This window comes from Amblyraja radiata, chromosome 7 (assembly GCF_010909765.2).
Source record: "Amblyraja radiata isolate CabotCenter1 chromosome 7, sAmbRad1.1.pri, whole genome shotgun sequence".
Taxonomy (NCBI): Eukaryota; Metazoa; Chordata; class Chondrichthyes; order Rajiformes; family Rajidae; genus Amblyraja; species Amblyraja radiata.
In genome coordinates, this window is record NC_045962.1 from 8,441,310 (window position 1) to 8,465,058 (window position 23,749).

The window sequence follows — 23,749 nt, forward strand, 5'->3', positions numbered from 1 at the left end:
TGACGTTTTGGGTCGAGACCCTTCTTCAGACTGAAGTTTATTGTCATGTGTACCGAGGTACAGTGAAAAGCTTTTGGTGTGTGATACATCCAGTCAGCAGAAAGACAATGCATGATGAGCATCCAGCTGTTTACATTGTACAGATATTGTGCGGAAAACTGTGCCATTGGCAATTCACCCTGCCCTGCGCGACCAAATGGTGCACGTTTCCAAATCAGGCCGAGTCTCTCCTGTTTGTGGCCTCTTGATGATGTAGCTAAGAAATGCCTTCAAAGTTGTCAAAGGGGGGTGATGTCCCACCTAATAAATCAACCTGCAGCTGAGGTCTGACATGCAGCTGCTGTTTAAACAACCCCTTCCATCTTTAGACTTGAGGCAGTGTGGAAACAGGTTCCACCAAGTCCGCGCAGACCATCGATCACCAGCACTCTCCTAAGCACTCGCGGCAGTTTACAATTTTACAGAAGCTCGTTAACCTACAAGCCTGTACGTCTTTGGAATGTGGGGTGGGAAACCCGAGCACCCGGAGAGAACCCACATGGTCACGGGGAGAAGGTGCAAACTTCGTACAGACAGCACCTGTAGTCGGGGTCGAACCTGGGTCTCTGGCGCTGTAAGGCAGCAACTCTACCAGTCAACTTCTGTGGGTCTGAGCGTAGTTCCTCATGTATTATGTTCCTCAGCCTTGTGTCAATTGTCACTGGGTAGTTCGGAGAAGAAAATCATTGTTCAATTTTCCCTTCTCATGCCTGCAGCACATAGGTGATATTGTGTATGATAAATATACCATGAGAGATTTTTAGCTTTCATGAATCAAGAGTGTTTAATTGTCCTATGTACCAACATTGGAACAATGAAATTCCTATTTGCTGCAGTTTGCAGGCCTGCAAAGGCAAGAACCTTTAGATAAATGCATAATAATAAATTAATAACCATAATACTGGGTAAGCATAATAGTACAAAAACTCCCTGTAATGCAGCCCATCGAAGATCACAGTTGCTGAGGTTAGTGTTGTGCAACGTTCAGGAGCCCGAGGGTTGCAGGTAAGAAGCTGTTCTTGAACCAGGAGGTTGCGGTTTTCAGCATCCTATAGCAGCAGGGAGATGAGAGAGTGGCCAAGGATGGTGTGGGCCTGTGATGATGCTGGCTGTCTTTTTGAGGCAGTGCCTCCTATAGATCCCTTCGATGGTGGGGAGGTCAGTACCCGTGAAGGACCGGGCAGTGTCCACCTCTCTCTGTAGCCTCCATCATTCCTGGACATTTGAGTTGCTGAACCAGGCCATGATGCAACCAGTCAATAAGCTCTCTACTGTACACCAGTAGACGGTTAATAGGGCATTCGTTGACATGTCGAGCCTCCTCCATCTTCTAAGGAAGTTGACATTTTATGTTGACAGATATATTTTCTTAAACTAAGGACTGAATTTTTAAGAGGCTGTTTGCAGTCTTTAATTAGACTACATATACCAATAACTTAATGCAAACATTATAGACAATAGACTATAGGTGTAGTAGTAGGCCATTTGGCCCTTCTAGCCAGAACCGCCATTCAATGTGATCATGGCTGATCACCCACAATCAGTACCCCGTTCCTGCCTTCTCCCCATATCCCCTGACTCCGCTATCTTTAAGAGCCCTATCTAGCTCTCTCTTGAAAGTATCCAAAGAACCGGCCTCCACTGCCCGAGGCAGAGAATTCCACAGATTCACAACTCTCTGTGAGAAAAAGTGTTTCCTCGTCTCCGTTCTAAATGGCTTACCCCTTATTCTTTAACTGTAGCCCCTGGTTCTGGACTCCCCCAACATTGGGAACATGTTTCCTGCCTCTAGCGTGTCCAAACCCTTAACAATCTTATATGTTTCAATAAGATTCCCCCTCATCCTTCTAAACTTCAGAGTGTAAAAGCCCAGCCGCTCCATTCTCTCAGCATATGACAGTCCCGTCATCCCGGGAATTAACCTTGTAAACCTACGCTACACTCCCTCAATAGCAGGAATGTCCATCCTCAAATTAGGGGACCAAAACTGCACACAATACTCCAGGTGTGATCTCGCTAGGGCCCTGTACAACTGCAGAAGGACCTCTTTGCTCATATACTCAACTCCTCTTGTTATAAAGGCATGTTATAACATGCCTTTCGCTTTCTTCACTGCTTGCTGTACCTGCATGCTTACTTTCATAGACTGATGTACAAGGACCCCCCCGATCCCGTTGTACTTCCCTTTTTTCCAACTTGACGCCATTTAGATAATAATCTGCTTTCCTGTTTTTTATACCAAAGTGGATAACCTCACATTTATCCACATTAAACTGCATCTGCCATGCATCTGCCCACTCCCCCAACCTGTCCAAGTCACCCTGCATTCTCAAAGCAATGCTGTGAACTATCTTCAATTTGCAAATTAATTCTATTGTAACATAAATGGTTTAGGTTTATTATTGTCGTGTATACTGAGGTTGAGTGAAAAGCTTTGTTTTGCATGCTATCCAAATAGATCAGATATACCATACGTTTAAGAAGGAACTGCAGATGCTGGAAAATGGAAGGTAGACAAAAATGCTGGAGAAACTCAGCGGTTGAGGCAGCATCTATGGAGCGAAGGGAATAGGCGACGTTTCGGGTCGAGACCTACCATACAATCTGTTCAAACTCAAGTACAATAGATGGGGCAAAGGAGAAGATACAGAGTGCAGAATATAGTTCTCAGCATGGTAGTGCATCAGTTCCAGTATCCACAATGGGTTAGAGGTGAATCAGACCAACGTATGGATGGACCATTCGCAAGCCTGATTACAGAGAGGAAGGAGCTGTGTGAGAAAGAATTGCAGATGCTGGATAAAATCAAAGGTAGACACAAACTGCTGGAGTAACTCAGCGGGACAGGCAGCATCCATGGAGTGAGGGAATGGGTGACGTTTCAGGTCGAGACCCTTCTTCAGTCTGAAGAAGGGTCTCGACCCAAAACGTCACCCATTCCTTCTCTCCATAGATGTTGCCTGTCCCGCTGAGTTACTCCAGCAGTTTGTGTCTACCCAGGGAGGAAGTTGTTCCCGAGTGTGGTGGTGGGGGCTTGCAAGCTTCGGCACTTTTTTTCTGGACGGGAGCAGGTAGAAGAAGGAGATTGACCGGGGTGGGAGAAGTCTTTGATTATGCCGGCTGCTTTTCCAAGGCAGCGTGAAGTGTAGATGGAGTCGATGGTGGGGAGTCTGGTCTGTGTGATGGACTGGGCTACATCCACAACTCTCTGCGATGCCTTGCGGTCTTGGGTAGAGCTGTTCCCACACCAAGCTGACAATATGCTGTTTGTTTGAATAACGTGTTCTTTTATGAGCCTGCGGTACTTACAAATGCAGTACCTCTTGCCACCATATAGTTTTACTTCTAGTAACCAGCAAGTATCAGTCTTTTGTGCAACAAGATGGTTGATGAGTTAGCTGTGCCCTGGGAGCTGCAAGTGTGGCTGGACAGCACGGACTCGGTGGGCCAAAGGGACTGTTTCCTCAATGCATCTCTAAACTAATTGCCACTCAGTTTCCAACTACTGAAGCCCTATTTCAAAAATCCATCATAAAGTCATAGCCATGCACCGCGGAAACAGGCCCAACTTGCCCACAGCGACCAACATGTCTCATCTACACTGGTCACACCAGTCTGCATTTGGCCCAAATCCCTCTAAACCTGCCCTATCTATCCATGTACCTGTCTAGGTGTTTCTTAAACCTTTCTTCAACCAATAGAAAGTTGCATACTGACTTTGGTTGAAGGTTATTTTCAGTGAGAAATCATTCTTTTCCTGCTAATTCTCAGAGCAAACATTTGGCGTTTCTTTGTACTTTCCACACAAGGAGAACATTTGCGAGACATTTGCACAGGTACATGGATGGGAGAGGTTTAGAAGGATGTGGGCGAAACAGTGGGGAAATAGCATAGATAGGCATCTTGGTTGGCAAGGAAGAGTTGGGCTGAAGGGCCTGTGGTCAGTGCTGTATGACTCTCTGACTCTCTGCTTTGATTTGGAAAATAAATCTCGGTTCATCACATTGACTGAGGGTTTAGTATTAATTTAGAATAACGCTATCATTTTTATACATGTTCAAGCCTTAAAATACAAATGGTGACACTAAAATCACTTTCTTTGAACTTTAAATTACATGAGAGAATGCTTAGTTCAGTTAAGTCAGAACAAAATGGATTATCTCTGACTGCTGTTTGATGTTAGGTTTCAGGCACTACGATATGGCAATGATATGTTTAGCTACAACATTTTTTGCTCCTCTAATAATAAATATTTAGCCAGTTGAACTCAACTAGATTATCTTTATTTGCTTAAGTGTTTTTCACTTACCAAAATGACGCATTTATGTTGAACAGAATTTGAATATTTTAAACTTCTAAATGGAAAATTATATTAAAGGGCCTGTCAGACTTGGGCGATTTTTCAGCAGACTGCCGGTGAATGTCAAGTTTGCAGCACTCGCTGAAAGACCGGCAACTGGAACGGCGACTGTCAGAGTGGAAGACACACACACGCACTCACACTCACACTCACTCTCACTCTCCCACTCCCACTCCCTCTCCCACTCCCACTCCCACTCCCACTCCCTCTCCCACTCAAACTCCCATTCCCACTCCCACTCCCACTCCGACTCCGACTCTCACACATCGCAAAGGCGGGGGCCAGGGAAAGTGGGAGAGCGCTGTCTGAAATTCACACGTTGCAAAGCCAAGGTGATACAGACACACACCGCGATGAACAGGAAGGTTAAGACGACTAGCACAGTGTACGGTAAGCCCTTTAAAAGAGGAGGGAGAAAAACATAGAAACATAGAAATTAGGTGCAGGAGTAGGCCATTCGGCACTTCGAGCCTGCACCGCCATTCAATATGATCATGGCTGATCATCCAACTCAGTATCCCGTACCTGCCTTCTCTCCATACCCTCTGATCCCCTTAGCCACAAGGGCCACATCTAACTCCCTCTTAAATATAGCCAATGAACTGGCCTTGACTACCCTCTGTGGCAGAGAGTTCCAGAGATTCACCACTCTCTGTGTGAAAAAAGTTCTTCTCATCTCGGTTTTAAAGGATTTCCCCCTTATCCTTAAGCTGTGACCCCTTGTCCTGGACTTCCCCAACATCGGGAGCAATCTTCCTGCATCTAGCCTGTCCAACCCCTTAAGAATTTTGTAAGTTTCTATAAGATCCCCTCTCACTCCTAAATTCTAGAGAGTATAAACCAAGTCTATCAAGTCTTTCTTCATAAGACAGTCCTGACATCCCAGGAATCAGTCTGGTGAACCTTCTCTGCACTCCCTCTATGGCAATAATGTCCTTCCTCAGATTTGGAGACCAAAACTGTACACAATACTCCAGGTGTGGTCTCACCAAGACCCTGTACAACTGCAGTAGAACCTCCCTGCTCCTATACTCAAATCCTTTTGCTATGAAAGCTAACATACCATTCGCTTTCTTCACTGCCTGCTGCACCTGCATGCCTACTTTCAATGACTGGTGTACCATGACACCCAGGTCTCGCTGCATCTCCCCTTTTCCTAGTTGGCCACCATTTAGATAATAGTCTGCTTTCATGTTTTTGCCACCAAAATGGATAACCTCATATTTATCCACATTATACTGCATCTGCCAAACATTTGCCCACTCACCCAGCCTATCCAAGTCACCTTGCAGTCTCCTAGCATCCTCCTCAGAACTAACACTGCCCCCCAGCTTAGTGTCATCCGCAAACTTGGAGATATTGCCTTCAATTCCCTCATCCAGATCATTAATATATATTGTAAATAGCTGGGGTCCCAGCACTGAGCCTTGCGGTACCCCACTAGTCACTGCCTGCCATTGTGAAAAGGACCCGTTTACTCCTACTCTTTGCTTCCTGTTTGCCAGCCAGTTCTCTATCCACATCAATACTGAACCCCTAATGCCGTGTGCTTTAAGTTTGTATACTAATCTCTTATGTGGGACCTTGTCGAAAGCCTTCTGGAAGTCCAGATACACCACATCCACTGGTTCTCCCCTATCCACGCTACTAGTTACATCCTCGAAAAATTCTATAAAATTCGTCAGACATGATTTACCTTTTGTAAATCCATGCTGACTTTGTCCAATGATTTCACCACTTTCCAAATGTGCTGCTATCCCATCTTTAATAACTGACTCTAGCAGTTTCCCCACTACCGATGTTAGACTAACTGGTCTGTAATTCCCCGTTTTCTCTCTTCCTCCCTTCTTAAAAAGTGGGGTTACGTTTGCTACCCGCCAATCCTCAGGAACTACTCCAGAATCTAAAGAGTTTTGAAAGATTATTACTAATGCATCCACTATTTCTGGAGCTACTTCCTTAAGTACTCTGGGATGCAGCCTATCTGGCCCTGGGGATTTATCGGCCTTTAATCCATTCAATTTACCCAACACCACTTCCCGGCTAACCTGGATTTCACTCAATTCCTCCAACTCCTTTGACCCGCGGTCCCCTGCTATTTCTGGCAGATTATTTATGTCTTCCTTAGTGAAGACGGAACCAAAGTAGTTATTCAATTGGTCCGCCATATCCTTGTTCCCCATGATCAACTCACCTGTTTCTGACTGCAAGGGACCTACATTTGTTTTAACTAATCTCTTTCTTTTCACATATCTATAAAAACTTTTGCAGTCAGTTGTTATGTTCCCTGCCAGTTTTCTTTCATAATCTATTTTTCCTTTCCTAATTAAGCCCTTTGTCCTCCTCTGCTGGTCTCTGAATTTCTCCCAGTCCTCCGGTATGCTGCTTTTTCTGGCTAATTTGTACGCATCATCCTTCGCTTTGATACTATCCCTGATTTCCCTTGTTATCCACGGATGCACTACCTTCCCTGATTTATTCTTTTGCCAAACTGGGGTGAACAATTTTTGTAGTTCATCCATGCAGTTTTTAAAAGTCTTCCATTGCATATCCACCGTCAACCCTTTTAGAATTAATTGCCAGTCAATCTTGGCCAATTCACGTCTCATACCCTCAAAGTTACCTTTCTTTAAGTTCAGAACCATTGTTTCTGAATTAACAATGTCACTCTCCATCCTAATGAAGAACTCAACCATATTATGGTCACTCTTGCCCAAGGGGGCACGTACAACAAGACTGCTAACTAACCCTTCCTCATTACTCAATACCCAGTCTAAAATAGCCTGCTCTCTCGTTGGTTCCTCTAAATGTTGATTTAGATAACTATCCCGCATACATTCCAAGAAATCCTCTTCCTCAGCACCCCTGCCAATTTGATTCACCCAACCTATATGTAGATTGAAGTCACCCATTATAACGGTTTTGCCTTTGTCGCACGCATTTCTAATTTCCTGTTTGATACCATCTCCAACTTCACTACTACTGTTAGGTGGCCTGTACACAACACCCACCAGTGTTTTCTGCCCCTTAGTGTTTCGCAGCTCTACCCATACCGATTCCACATCCTCCAAACTAATGTCCTTCCTTTCCATTGCGTTAATCTCCTCTCTAATCAGCAACGCTACCCCACCTACTTTTCCTTTCTCTCTATCCCTCCTGAATATTGAATATCCCTGGATGTTCAGCTCCCAGCCTTGGTCACCCTGGAGCCATGTCTCCGTGATCCCAACTATATCATAGTCATTAATAGCTATCTGCACATTCAACTCATCCACCTTATTACAAATGCTCCTTGCATTGAGACACAAAGCCTTCAGGAGCTACTTCCTTAAGTACTCTGGGATGCAGCCTATCTGGCCCTGGGGATTTATCGGCCTTTAATCCAGTTTTACAACACTCTTACCCCTTATACAATTATGTTGAAAAGTGGCCCTTTCTGATTTATGCCCTGGTTTTGTCTGCCTGCCACTTTTACTTTTCACCTTGCTACCTATTCTACCCTCATTTTACACCCCTCTGTCTCTACGCTCACACATTTAAGAAACCGTTTCCCTTTAACTCCATCCTCCACTATCCCATTCGACACCCCATCCCCCTTATTCAGTTTAAAACCACCCGTGTAGCAGTGGCAAACCTGCCTGCCAGAATGCTGGTCCCACACCTGTTAAGATGCAATCCGTCCCTTTTGTACAGTTCCCCCTTACCCCAAAACAGATCCCAGTGATCTAAGAATCTAAATCCCTGCCCCGTGCACCAGTTCATCAGCCATACGTTCAGGTCCCGTATCTCCCTGTTCCTGCTCTCGCCAGCACGAGGATCTGGAAGCAAACCGGAGATAACAACCCTGGAGGTCCTGCTTTTCAGCATTTTTCCGAGCTCTCTAAAGTCACGCTGCAGAATATTCATCCCCTTCTTTCCGACATCGTTTGTGCCGACATGCACTACCACTTCCGGATGTTCACCTTCGCCCTTGAGGATTTTCTGCACTCTGTCCGTGACATCCTGGATCCTGGCACCAGGAAGGCAGCACACCATCCTCGCATCCCGTCTGTTGCCGCAGAAACCCCTGTCCGTACCTCTCACAATGGAGTCTCCCACTACAATGGCGTTGCCTGCCTTAGGCCTTTTTGGTTTTGGCTCAACAGCCCTATTCGCATCACAAGCCAGTCCGTCGCCCAGTGTAAACACCTCTTCTGTCCCGACAGCTTCTAAGTGGGTGAACCTGTTCACAAGAGGTACAACACCCGGGGACGTTGGCATTCCATGCTTCCCTCCCGTTCTCACTGTCTCCCACCTTCTCTCTTCCAGTACCTTAGGTGTAACAATCGTACTGTAGGACTTGTCGAGGAACGACTCCGTTTCTCGGACGAACCGGAGGTCATCCACTTGCTTCTCCAGTTCCCCAACACGGCCCTTCAGGAGCTCTACCTGGATGCACTTCTCGCATTTGTAGCAGCCAGAGGCACTAGCGGTGTCCTTGACCTCCCACATACTGCAAGCATCGCACTGAATCAGCTTGCCTGACATTTCCTTCTTTCGTCTCCGAAGACTCTCGAACCAAAGACTCACACTTTTCTCACAGGGCACTTCACTCACTGCCGCTCGCTAAGAGCAGTCTTGCTTAAATTGACTGATACATTGCCTGATTTACCAATTTACAAACCAAATTCCTCAGTTTTCAACTGTTTTCCCAGCACTGACTCACTTCTCTCCTCCCACTTGGGCTAGAGCCAATCAGTCGTATCTCTTGCTAATCTCCTGCTGCTGTTACTCCCAAAAGCTACAGCAGTTCGGAGTCAAGTCTGCCTGTCCTTGGCCTTTACTTTAACTGTTTTCACTTCTCTCCTCCCACTTGGGCTAGAGCCAATCAGTCGTATCTCTTGCTAAAAGAAGGGGGAGACAGTCTGAAGAAGGGTTTCGGCCCGAAACGTTGCCTATTTCCTTTGCTCCATAGATGCTGCTGCACCTGCTGAGTTTCTCTAGCATTTTTGTCTACCAGCACTTTTAATAAACCAGACAACTTTAATAAGCCAGAGATACACAGCTGTGAAGTTTAGCGGGCATTTAACATTACCGGTCGGTTTTCCTTGGTTCTGAAAACTCGTGCTGATGTTTTTTTCCCCCAATGAGCCAATGAAAATGCCCGGTCAGCAAAGGCGATTAACTAGAACTACCTACGGCTACCTCAACTACCCATAACTACATGGCGACCCCACTACAACTGCACCTTTGACGACAAAAGTATCGATTTTCTCCATGGCGACCAGTTTTTGGTTGCAGAAAATGTTTCAACATGTTGAATAATTTCCGGCGACCATACTAGTTCCCAGAATGCGGGAACTCCTCGCGACATGAAGGAGACTCACCAGAGACCACCAGCAAACATATGGCGACCATGTGGAGACCATATGGCGAGCGCTGAGTGGGACAGGCCCTTTAAGCGACTGCAGGAGACTCGGTGGTTGCCGGGGAGTCGCCTTCATGGTCGCGAGGAGTTCCCGCATTCTGCCTCATTCTGGTCGCCGTGAAATTTTCAACATGTTGAAAAATTAGCGGTGACTAGAATGAAGCCGCCATGGAGAGTAGCGAGAATTCTCGTGCCGTAGGTGGGTCGCCAGGAGGTCGAAGGTTCTCGTAGGTTGGAGCCGGTGCTGACCAGTGAATTTCATTGGCTCATTGGGGGGAAAAAAAGGTAAGCAGTAGATTTCAGAACCAAGGATAACCGACCGGTAATGTTAATGTTGCCGAGCCTCACAGCCGTGTATCTCTGGCTTCTTAAAATTTGGCCCCACCCCTTCTCCCCCCCCCCCCCTCTTTTAAAGGACTTACCGTACACTGTGCTTTAGCCGTCTTAATTACAGCGCCAACCTTCCTGTTCATTGCGGTGTGTGTTTGTATCACCTTGGCTTTGCACCGTGTGAATTTCACTCAGACAGCGTTCCCCCCACTTGCCCTGTCCCCCGCCTGCATAACGGGCTGGTGAAGGAAGCGATGTGTGTGTGTGTGTGTTCCACTCTGACAGTCGGCGTTCCGGGTGCCGGGTTTTCAGGCAACTGCCGGCAACTTGACAGTCCGCTGAAAAATCGCCTAAGTGGGACAGGCCCATGACAGTTCATCGGGGAAATTATATTAATTCTATGCTCTGATGGATGTATGGACATTTAGTCAAGCACAGTGCTGGAGAAACTCAGCGGGTCAGGCAGCATCTGTGGATGGAATAGACAGCTGATGTTTTGGGTCGGGGCCCTTCTTCAGACTGATGGAATAGGGGGGGAGAGAGGCTGGAAAAGAGAGTGGGAGCAGGACAAAGCCTGGTGAAGGATAGGCGGATGCAGGGGAAGGGGAGGGTGTGAGTGGCAGATGGGTGGAGTAAGTGCCAAAGACTGGAGGTGAAAAAGAGTAAAAAGGGTGTCCGTTAAGGAGAGAAGAGGAGGAGTGAAATGTAAAGCTGGAGGGAGGGGATGTGGAGAGGGAAATAAGTGGAGATAAAAGGGAATTTTGAGACAAGGTTTCAAGGTCAGTGTATTGTCACGTGTACAGTGAAATTTGAATTACCATGCATCCATAATTAAAAAAAAGGCACACAACTGCATAAAAGTTAACATAAACATCCACCACAGTGGATTCCCCACGTTCCTCACTGTGATGGAAGGCAATAAAGTCTAATCCTCTTCCTCTTTATTCTCCCGCGGTCGGGGCAGTTGAACCAACCGCAGTCGGGGCAGATAAAGCCCCTGCGTCGGGACGATCGAAGCTCCCGCAGCCGGGGCGGTCGAAGCTCCTACGGCTTGGGGTTCCCGAAGTCGGTCTCCGACCAGAGACCACGTGCACCGCGATGTTAAGTCCGGAGGCTCCCGCGATTTGAGCTCCCGAAGTCGGTCTCCAGCACGGGCCACCAACTCCTCGGTGTTAGGCCGCAGTGGGGACGGAGATACGATACGGGATCGCATCTCCGTCGAGGTAAGAGATTGGAAAAAGTTTCCCCCAACTCCTCCCCACCCCATAAAACAAGCTAAAGAACACTAAAAACATACATTTAACGCATACAAACAAACAGCAAAAGAAGGAAGGGACAGATAGACTGATGGCGAGGCTGTTGCCGGGGTGGGAGGTGAATGTACGGAGTGTGCATCGGACATAGTGTGAGAGATGTCCGTGTACCACGGTGGGTGGAGGCAAAAGAGTGTAGGGAGGGGGTTGAATTGAAAATGGAGAATTCAACATTCATAGCATTGGGTTGTAAGATACCCATTATGGATATTTACTTGGGTTGTTCAATATATCTTTATCCAATCATCTGTAACACTATTTATTAAGTTAGTCTTTGAGGACTTGGAATCTGTAATTATTTTAGACAATCTTGGGGAAAAATGGAAAGGTTGTGATTTAGAAGAGTTGAGTTCTAACAACCCTTTAAGTTGCCTAATAATAACACTATTGTGTCGGTAGCTACTGGGTGTATTTATATCACAGCCCAATATATAAGCATTAAACATGCCAGCTTGGCTGCTCTTGATATACTGGTACATTGGTGAAAAAGGTAATATATGCACAGATTACTGAATATTATTTAGTGCAGACCTCACTGTCTGGATCTAATGCCCCTGTCCCACTTAGGAAACCTGAACGGAAACCTCTGGAGACTTTGCGCCCCACCCAAGGTTTCCGTGCGGTTCCCAGAGGTTGCAGGTGGTTGCCAGAGGTTGCAGGTAGTGGAAGCATGTAGGGAGACTGACAAAAACCTCCGGGAACCGCACGGAAACCTTGGGTGGGGCGCAAAGTCTCCAGAGGTTTCCGTTCAGGTTTCCTAAGTGGGACAGGGGCATTAGTGTCTAGAATGTAACGCAGCACATGTACTTCCTTGCATTTGAACATAGGGTAAATACAGGCGCTGGAACCTTGGACAAAATACGAAATGCAGGAGGAATTCAGCAGGCCAGGCAGTCTCTGTGGAGGGAATCTGTGGACAAATCACGTTACGGGTCGGGGTTTAGTCCTTCATCAAAATCAAACGGCTTAATTATCAATAGTCGAGGCTGTGAAGTGCTCTCGCCCAAATGTTATCGTTCCCTAGTAACCGTAAATGAAACTTGATTTATGGTCAACTGAAAATAATGACCTTGCAGATTATTAACTGCGATGGAAATGTCAAATGAGAGGGCATGGTTTTAAGGTGAGAAGGGGAAAGTTGTGCGGGGCAAGTTTTTTTTTCGTGCATGGAACGCGCTGCCAGAGGTGGTGGTGGTGGAGGCAGATATGATAGTGGTGTTTAAGAGGCTTTTGGATAGGCACGTGGATATGCAGGGGGTGAAGGGTCAAACACAGGCAGGTGGGACTAGTGTAGCTGGGACATGTTGGCCCGTGTGGGCAAGTTGGACCAAAGGGCCTGTTTCCATGTTCATATGAGATGCTGCCTGACCCGCTGAGTTACTCCAGCACTTTGTGTCCATCTTCAGTGTGAACCAGCATCTGCACTTCCTAGTATCTATGTCAGTTGTCATGAAAGGGAATGATGAAACTCTTACATGTTGAGCCATTATATCTTTTGCTCATTTTTATCTTGTTTTAATTCTATACAGTTGAAAATTAAAGATTATAATTTTTTTATTTTTTTTATGACTGTAATTTACAATTTAATAAACTCAAATTAGTTATCTCCATACTGAGATAATGTTTTATTAAACTTACATGTGGTCCTGCAGAGAGGAAATAAATATATTTTTAGATTTCAGCAGATTATTTAGTTACTGATTACAATATTCATAGATTTCAGGTAGATAGGGTGGTCAAAAATACTTTTGGCTCATTGGCCTTCATCAGAGTATTGAGTATAGATGGTACACAAAATTGCTGGAGAAACTCAGCGGGTGCAGCAGCATCTATGGAGCGAAGGAAATAGGCGACGTTTCGGGCCAAAACCCTTCTTCAGACTGAGTATAGATGTTGGGAGGTCATGTTGCAGTTGTATAAGATGTTGGTGAGGCCACGCTTAAGAGTATTATGTTCAGTTTTGGTCACCATGGTACAGGAAAGATGTTGTCAAGCTGGAAAGAGCGCACAGAAGATTTAAAAGGACAAATAAGACTCTACTCCTTGGAGGGTGGGAGGATGAGGGGTGATCTGATGGAGGTTTACAAAATCATGAGAGGAATAGATCGGGTAAAAGCACAGAGTCACCTGCACAGAGTATGGAATCAAGAACCAGGGAACTTGGGTTTAAGGTGAGGGGGGAATGCTTTAATAGGAACCTGAGATGTAAAGGGCCTGTCCCACTTACAAGACCTTTACAGGCGACTGCCGGCACCTGTGAGAGGTCATGAGAGGTCTCCTATGGTGGTGAGAGGTCACCCGCGACATGTCGCCAGGGGTCACCTGTACGATCGTGAGAGGTCTCCTATGGTCGTGAGAGGTCTCCAAAGAGTCGTAGCGTCTTTCTGGTCGCCGCTGAATTTTCAACATGTTGAAAATTCCGGCGACCTCTCACGGGTTGCGGAAGTCGCCTGTAAAGGTCCCGTAAGTGGGACAGGCCCTTAACTCTTTTACACAAAGGATGGGTGGGTGGCTGTGTGGAACATGCTGCCGAAGTAGGTAGTTGAGGCAGGTACTATCACAACTTTTAAGAAGCATTCAAATGGGTTCATGCCTAGGAAAGGTTCAGAAGGATTGGATTAAAGATGGAGAATGTTGGTCGGTGTGGGCAAGTTGGTTGTAGGGCCTGTTTCCATGCTGTATGGCTCTATGCCTCTAAAACAATCTAACAGTGAAATAAAATCTCAAATGGCAGTAAAACTCATGAAGACGCACCAGACAATAAAAAAAGAACTTGATTTATATTGTTTCCGTTGATAGTTAACCGAGGTCTGTGCATAGGAACATGGGTAAACTATAAATATTCCCTTCAATTGAATGAATTAGTTTTTTTTATTACTGTGGATAGTTTTTTTTTTACCAATTAAAAAATATAAAATTCTGGATAAGACTCTTCCCAATGTGGTAGAGTTGCTGCCTCACAGCACACAGACCCCCGCGGGACAGGCAGCATCTCTGGAGAGAAGGAATGGGTGACGTTTCTGCTCGAGACCCTTCTTCAGACTGATGTCTGAATCTAGCTCTGCCTTGATCAAAACGCAAAGTGCTGGAGTAACTCAGAGGGTCAGCCAGCACCTGGGGAGGGAACGGGCAGATGATGTTTGGGGTCGGGACTCTTTTTCGGACTGATGGGGTGGGGTTGAGAGAGCTGATCGAAAGAGATGAGGGTTTGAGAGCATTCTGCAGCACTACCTTTAGTTTCAACTGCTATTTATTCATTTGTCAGCTCACCATTTGATGACTTTGTCAGGCAGTTAAAGTCCAAATCCAACTCCAGTGTTCCCTTTAAGTAAGTAAGTAAGTTTATTGGCCAAGTATTCACATACAAGGAATTTGCCTTGGTGCTCCGCCCACAAGTATCAACATGACATGGTGACAGTTATGAATGACAAACACTAAACATTAATACTAATAAAACATTAATGATAAAACACCATTGACCAAGCATGTGAACCAACAAAATACCAGATCCAAGGGAGGCTACAGATGTTTGGCTGTTGAGTAGAGTAACTACTCGTGGATAAAAACAGTTTTTATGTCTGGCTGTGGCAGCTTTGCCTTCCAGAGGGAGTTTGTGGCCAGGGTGAGAGGGGTCAGAGATGATCTTGCCCACTCCCTTCCCGGCACTCACAAAGTAACAGGTTCAAGTAAAACCACGAGACAAGGAACTGCAGGTGCTGGAATCTTACGTGGAACACAAAGTGCTGGAGTAACTGAGCGGGTCAGGCAGCATCTCGGGAGGGTGTGGACAGTCTGAAGAAGGGTCCCGACAGAAAACGCCACATATTCCTTCTCTCCAGAGATGACGCCTGTCCCGCTGAGTTACTCCAGCACTTTGTGTCTCACTTTAGTGTAAACCGGCATCTGCAGTTCCTTCCTGTACATATAAACCAAAGTACTATTTTTCGAGGGCAGGCCACGATGGAAATAGATAGTTGGAGAATGTATATTTTCTTTGTCCGTGCTTTGGAAATCAGCATTTTCTTACAAGGGCACCTGATAAGTTTCAGTATTTTTAGATACAGTGCAGAAACAGGGCCTATGGCCCATCGGGTCCACGCTGACCAGTGATCACCCGTACACTAGTTCTATCGTCCACCCACATGGGGGCAATTTACAAAAACGAATTAACCTACAAACCCGCACGTCTTTGGGATGTGGGAGGCAGCCAGAGAGCCTGTAGTCAGGATTGAATCCGGGTCTCTGGCACTGTGAAGCAGCAAGCTTACTGCTGTGCCACTGTCCCACCCTCCATGCGAGGAGTGACCTGTCCTCTCATCTCCTTTGAGCCTGCTCAGTATTTTCACTAACAATGGCTTGCTTGCTGTCTGGGGTTTATTTCATAACATAGAAACATAGAAAATAGGTGCAGGAGGAGGCCATTCGGCCCTTCGATACAGCACCGCCATTCATTGCGATCATGGCTGATCGTCCCCAATCAATAACCCGTGCCTGCCTTCTCCCCATATCCCTTGATTCCACTAGCCCCTAGAGCTCTATCTAACTCTCTCTTAAATCCATCCAGTGATTTGGCCTCCACTGCCCTCTGTGGCAGGGAATTCCACAAATTCACAACATTCTGGGTGAAAAAGTTTTTTCTCACCTCAATGACTTCCCCTTTATTCTAAGACTGTGGCCCCTGGTTCTGGACTCGCCCAACATTGGGAACATTTTTCCTGCATCTAGCTTGTCCAGTCCTTTTATAATTTTATATGTTTCTATCAGATCCCCCCCCCCCCCCCACCCCCTCATCCTTCTAAACTCCAGTGAATACAAGCCTAGTCTTCTGGAGTGTTAACGTGCCAAATGTACTCTTGTCTTTGTCCTCAGTAAGCATCTATCTTGATCTGTACAATATCGAGCAGAAATCTAATTTGGGTGCCGTGGTGACATTGTTGGTGATGGGAATGGGGATTTTAAAACCATGGATTGTGTCCTGTCAATTAGTCGGCCTGTTGCCAGGCAGATTCATCTGCGTCACCAAGTGCATCTAAAATTGGGCGCATGTTAAAAATATTGTATATTGGAGAGCTGGAACAGATCGGGTAAACACACAGTCTTTTTGCCCAGAGTAGGGGAATCGAGAGCCAGAGGTTTAAGATGAAGGGGTAAACATCGAATAGGAACCTGAGGGGTAATGTTTTCACACACACAGGGGGTGGGTGTATGGAACGAGCTGCCAGAGGAGGTAGTTGAGGCAGGGACAATTGCGACGTTTAAGATGCAATTAGACAGGTACATGGATAGGACAGGTTCGGAGGGATATGGGCCAAACGCAAGCAGGTGGGACTAGTGTAGATGGGGCATGTTGGTTGACGGGCAGATTAGGCCAAATATCTGGATTACTCTGGCATATTTATAAATTATGTCTTCCTGTAAAACTGGAACACCACTAATTTTATGTACGCTACTCGACTAGGACCTGGTGTCTGTGCCAACGCACGGAGATGCTTGGTTTTACCATTAACCACCGTTGTTGTGCAGCAGAAACTGATGCATGCATGCACCAGAAATGCATGCAATATTCCACGGCCAGCCTCACCAATGATTTGGACAGTTGAATCATAATGCCTGATCTTTTGTACTCCATACCCTTCCCAAAGGAGGCAAGTGTGTCATGTACTATCTGCATAGAATAAAAATGATTGCAAAGAGTTGTGGATGCTGTCCAGACCAACACATGAAAAGGTCTCGATCTGAAACGTCACCCATTCTCTGTGCTGGAGTAACTCAGCGGGCCAGGCAGCATCTCTGGAGAACATGATTGGGTGACGTTTTGGGTCCGAAGAAGGGTCCCGACCCGATACGTCACATATCCATGTTCTCCAGAGATGCTGCCTGTCCAGCTGAGTTACTCCAACATATTGTGTTTATCTTTGGTTTAAACCAGCATCTGCGGCTCCTTCCTACACAAACCAACCTCCCTTCCACTGATCCTATTTATACCTCGTGCTGCCTCGGCAAGGCCAGCAACATAATCAAGGACCAGTCTCGTTCTCTCACTCCCTCTTCTCCCCCATCGCACAAGAGGTACAGAAGTGTGAAAACGCACACCTCCAGATTCAGGGACAGTTTCTTCCCAGCTGTTATCGGGCAACTGGACCATCCTCTCACCAACTAGAGAGCGGTCTTGACCTCCCCTCTACCTCACTGGAGACCCTCAGACTATTTTTAATTGGAGTTTGCTGGTCTTTATCTGGGAGTAAATGGAATTCCCTTCATCCTGTTTCTGTACACGTTGAATCAAGTATTGTCTTTCCGCTGACTGGATAGCGCACAACAAACGCGCGTTTCACTCTACCTCGGTACACGTGACAATAAATTAAACTGAGCTACACTACTCTGCCCCAGAGAGATGTGAGTTGAACACTTGTGTGGCACAATGCTTGTGCCTTTAGGCCTCGTCTGCGGTGAAGTTGTGAACTGTGGACAGTGAGGAAGCTGCTGAAAGTGTGGCAACTCCACTCTGGGCAGTGTTAGCGTGGACACCCTGTGACAGGTCCGTCTTACATCTGGCTTTGTGACCAATGTTGAAGAGTACTGCAGATGCGTTCAGAGCACACAGAGTGCTGGAGTAACTCAGCGGGTCAGGCAGCATCTCTGGGGAACATCAACAGGTGATGTTTCACAGAGTGCTGGAGTAACTCAGCGGGTCAGGCAGCATCTGTGGAGAACATGGATAGGTGACGTTTCGGGTCAGGACCTTTCATCGGACTCAAAACATCACCCAATCATGTTCTCCCGCCCCATTTAGCAATTTACAGAAGCCAATTAGCCTACAACCCCGCATGTCTTTGGGATGTGGGAGGAAACTGAAGCACCCAGAGGAAACTTGCGCGGTCACAGGGAGAACGTGCAAACTCCACACCGACAGCAGCCGAGGAGTGGATCGAACCTGGGACTCTGATGCTGTGAGGCTGCGTCTCTACCAGCTGCACCATCCCATCAGATTTGATTAGAGCTTTCTATTGTTAGAGGAGATATTCTCAGACTTCTGCTTCACTACATTGCTGTGCAGACTATATTTTTGGTAGACCCTGGAGAATGCAGATGCTGGAATCTGGAACAGACCTATATTTTGTATTGATTGCCATTATACAGTTGTAGGAATGCTGAGCATTGGAAACCTGACACCTCCTTGGTCTCTAGTCTTCACCCGTGGCTTTTTCATAAGTCATAGGAGCAGAATTAGGCCATTCGGCCCTTCGAGACGGCTCCTGATGGCTGATCTATCCCTCCCACCTAACCCCATTCTCCTGCCTTCTCCCCATAACCCCCGACACCCGTACTAATCAAGAATCCATCTGTATCTCCACCTTAAAAATATCCACTGACTTGGGCCTCCACAGCCGTCTGTGGCAAAGAATTCCACAGATTCACCACCCTCTGACCAAAGAAATTCCACCTCATCTCCTTTCTAAAGGTGCGCCCTTTTATTCTGATTGTTATTTTTGCCTCACCACTGCTATGCTTACCCTTTCCTTTTCCAATATGCGGCACCTCAGATGTCTGATGGTTGAACATAGAACATGGGACACAGAATAATACAGCACAGGTCCCTGGGGGAGCGTGCAAACACCGCACAGACAAAGCCTGGCAAGTGATAGGTGATACAGGTGGGGGGGGGGGGGGAGGTGATTGGCAGATGGGTGGAAGAAGTGACTCTTTTCTATCTGCCCCCCCCCCTTCCACCCACATCCCTCCCTCCAGCTTTACCTTTCACTCCTCCTATTCTCTCCGCACTTGACACCATTTTGTCTCCTTTTACACCTCCAGCCTTTGTCACTTACTCCACCGATCACCGCCTCACCTTTATCCACCTGTCACTTGCCAGGCTTTGTCCTGTCCCTGCCTCATTTTCAGCTTTCTCCCCCCCCCCCCCCCCCTATTCCATCAGTGTGAAGAAGCCCTACAGATGAAACATATAGATTGTTAAGGGTTTGGACACGCTAGAGGCAGGAAACATGTTCTTGATGTTGGGGGAGTCCAGAACCAGGGGCCACAGTTTAAGAATAAGGAGTAAGCCATTTTGAACGGAGACGAGGAAACACTTTTTCTCACAGAGAGTGATGAGTCTGTGGAATTCTCTGCCTCTGAGGGCGGTGGAGGCAGGTTCTCTGGATGCTTTCAAGAGAGAGTTAGATAGGCCTCTTAAAAAATAGCGGAGTCAGGGGATATGGGGAGAAGGCAGGAACGGGGTACTGATTGTGGATGATCAGCCATGATCACATTGAATGGCGGTGCTGGCTCGAAGGGCCAAATGGCCTACTCCTGCACCTATTGTCTATTGTCTTTATGACTGTGGAGGCCAAGCCAATTGATATTTTTATTGCAGAGAGAGATGGATTCTTGATTAGTACGGGTGTCAGGGGTTATGGGGAGAAGGCAGGAGAATGGGGTTAGGAGGGAGAGATTGATCAGCCATGATTGAATGGCGGAGTGGATTTGATGGGCCGAATGGAATAATTCTGCTCCTATCACATGACCTTATGGCCCCGACTGTGCCCATTCCCTCCACAGATGCTGCCTGACCCCACTGAGTTACTCCAGCGCTTTGTGTGATTTGCTCATGCTTTTATCTCACAGCTATGAGTGATATGCTTAATTTAGTTATTTCCTCGCAAGTGTGTGGTGGCAGTGAACTTTTCATCCCTAATGACGAAGAGAGATATTTAGCAGAAGAACGATAGGCTTTATCGCTGAATTCAGCTTTGAGCATTCACAGTTATTGTGATACGTTTATCGGAGGCAGGCAGATGGAATAATTTCACACTTATCAGGGATACTAAGATGATACCAGACAAGTGGCCGACAAAAAACTGCCTGCAAATGAGCCTGGAACACCCCCGCCATGGAAGGAAATTGCAAAGAAATATTTGTCCGATTATTGTTGAGGAAGTTAGAATGGTAATCTCTGCAAGAAAATGCGCAGATTAAACAAATACAAATAGGATTTTTTTTTTAAATTCTGCAGTGAATCTACAGATTACATTCCTTTTTAATTTCCCAACATGGACCTTGGTGGGTTTAGAAAGATGCAAAAACCCTTCCATTGACTCTTTTTACACTTCACGCTGCCTCGGCAAGGCCAGCGGCATAATCAAGGACCAGTCTCACACCGGTCCATCACGCTAACTTAGCTCCCTTGCATAGACTCCATTTATACCTCACGCTGCCTCGGCAAGGCCAGCAGCATAATCAAGGACCAGTCTCACCCTGGCCACTCCCTCGTCTCCCCTCTCCCCTCAGGCAAGAGGTACAGAAGTGTGAAAAGGCACACCTTTGGATTCCGGGACAGTTTCGTCCCAGCTGTTATCGGGCAACTGAACCATCCTATCACCAACTAGAGAGCGGACCTGACCTCCTATCTGCCTCATTGGAGACCCTCGGACTATCTTCAATCGGACTTTACTGGGCTTTATCTTGTGCTAAAGGCTATTCCCTTCATCCTGCATCATTACACAGTGTACGGCTCGATTGTTACCATGTGTGGTCTTTCCACTGGCTGGACAGAACGCAACAAAAAGCTTTCACTGCCAGAAAGTAAACTAAACTAAACTAAACTAAACTAATCCGCTTTGCCTGCAAGTGATTCATATATTTTTTGGCAGTATCTTTCCCCTCGTCCTGATGTTTTGAAAGCTTGGTGTGTAGGAAGGAACTGCAGATGCTGGTTTACACTGAAGATAGACACAAAATGCTGGAGTTGCTCAGCGGGGCAGGCAGCATCTCTGGAGGGAAGGAATGGGTGACGTTTCGGGTCAAAATCAGCCGTTCAAGCAGAAATCAATTTGAAAGAATCAGACTTCATCAGTCTGAAGAAGGGTCTCGACCTGAAACGTCACCTATTCCTTCTCTCCAGAGATGCTGCCTGTGCCGCTGAGCTACTCCAGCATGGCTGATGTTTTTGGGTCGAGAAGGGACTCAGCCCGAAACGTCACCCATTCCTTCTCTCCAGAGATGCTGCACAAACATAGTACTCTGTTAACAATGAGTTAAAAGGCCTGTCCCACTTTCACGACCTAATTCACGACCTTTTTTACTATTGGACATTTTTCATCAGGCTAGAAAAACGCCCCGACCTACTTGATGCCACCAGTATCTACGACTAGCATCACGACCATCCTACGAGCTTGTGACGACCATGCTGCGAGTATGAGTCGAGGGCAAACTCGGCAGAGGTCGTGAATTAGGTCGTGAAAGTGGGACAGGCCCTTAAATTTATTGTCACATGACCCGAGGTACATTGAAAAGCTTTTTTGTTGCGGGCTATCCTGTCAGTGGGAAGAATATACATGATTACAATCAAGCCATCCACAGTGTACAGATACAGGGTAAAGGGAATAGTGTATAGTTGTGATATTTGTTCTTTTGCTTGGTTAGTCAGTTCAAGGTGCAGCTTTTAACGGGAATGTTTAACAATATCTGTCTGTCTGCAGGTTCATTGCCAGGCCGTGTGCTTTAAGTCTCAAAATCCAAGCCAATGGACCCCAGAGAGCTCAGCCTAACGCCATCTTGGAGAAAGTCTTCACTGCTATCACAAAGGCAAGTATTTTACAGCCTGAGACATAAAACCATGCTTAATTATCAAATTGAGAATCTTTATAGAGTCATAGAGTGATACAGCGTGAAAACTGGCCCTTCGGCCCAACTTGCCCACACCGACCAACATATCCCAGCTACACTAGTCCCACCTGCCTGCGCTTGGTCCATATCTCCAAACCTGTCCAATCCATGTACCAGTCTATCTGTTTCTTAAATGTTGGGATAGTCCCAGCCTCAACTACCTCCTCTATCAGCTTATTCCATACACCCACCATCCTTTGTGTGAAAAAGTTACCCCTCAGATTCCTATTCAATCTTTTCCCCTTCACCTTAAACCTATGTCCTCTGGTCCTCGATTCACCTAATCTGGGCAAGAGACTCTGTGCACCGACTCAATCTATTTTATGCACCTCTATAAGATCACCAAGTACAACCTTAGGTCAGGGCCCGTGCAATGCCCTCTCAATGGAAGGTGTAAACGGGGTGACTTGTTCATTAGGTCATTAGTGATAGGAGCCATGTTAGGCCATTCGGCCCATTAAGTCTACTCCACCATTCAATCATGGCTGATTTATTTCCCTCTCAACCCCATTCCCCTGCCTTCTCCCCATAACCCCTGACGCCCGTATTAATCAAGAATGTATCCATCTCTGCCTTAAAAATATCCATTGACTTGGCCTCCACGGCCATCTGTGGCAATGAACTCCACTGACGTACTGTGCTGTCACAGTCAACGGTTATTTCTGTTAGCCAAGGGCAGATAAAAGACTGATCAATTGATAAACTTCCTTCTGTTACCACTCCAGATAACGAGAGCACGTGTGATGTTTGGTGCTGTGTCTTATCGCAAAGAACCTTTGCAACATGGAATTAGTGGTTTCTTATGTGTTGCTAAGTGTTTAAATAAACAGGTTTGGAACTCGCCAGTGGGGAAGGTTCACTTTCTATACATTTACATTAGACTTCGGACTTTAGAGATACGGCACGGAAACTGGCCCTTTGGCCCATCGACCCAAAAGCGATGCCACGAGTACCTACGTCGACCAGCAATCACCTCATACACTAGCACTATCCTACAAACTAGGGACCATTTTAACAACTTACCCAAGCCAATTAACCTACAAACCTGCACGTCTTTGGAGTGTGGGAGGAAACTGGAGCACCCGGAGAAAACCCACGGGGAGAACGTACAAACTCCGTACAGACAGCACCCGTAGTCACGATCGAACCTGGGTCTCTGGCGCTGTGAGGCAGCAACTCTACCACTGCGCCACGTTGCCCTGTATTATTTCATTTCAACAAGTATGTAATCCGGAACAGAGTGCAATTATTGGTCTTTTTAAATGATTTTGTTTTATCATCGTTGTTTGACTGCTCCGATTTACTTGGCAATTTCTACACTCTTAATACACACCCACACTGTTTCTACACTCAATAAACTAAACTAAACTCTTGGATATATTAGAGGCTGCTAATATTGCTCTGCATATTGTGGTCACATCCAGCGGTGGAGTAGACATCTGAAGAAGACCCAAAACGTCACCCATTCCTCCTATCCAGAGATGCTGCCTGTCCCGCTGAGTGACTCCAGCATTTTGTGTCTATCTTCGATGAAGTGCTAGGTTTCTTTTATGAGAAACCGAGGGAAAGAGTTAAGGGCCTGTCCCACTTTCACGACCTAATTCACGACCTCTTCCGAGTTTGCCCTGGACTCAT

General features: G+C 46.4%; 1 protein-coding gene across 1 annotated transcript in view; it reads left to right on the forward strand.

Moving 5' to 3' along the window:
• Positions 1 to 21,925: 21,925 nt before the first annotated feature.
• Positions 21,926 to 23,749, forward strand: part of cers6 (ceramide synthase 6) — a gene marked incomplete at its 5' end in the record, with an annotated part of 112,499 nt that continues 110,675 nt past the window's right edge. Inside the window, one exon of the mRNA XM_033023654.1 lies at positions 21,926 to 22,033. Coding sequence (XP_032879545.1) covers positions 21,926 to 22,033 — 108 coding nt within the window. The remainder of the gene's footprint in view (positions 22,034 to 23,749) is intronic.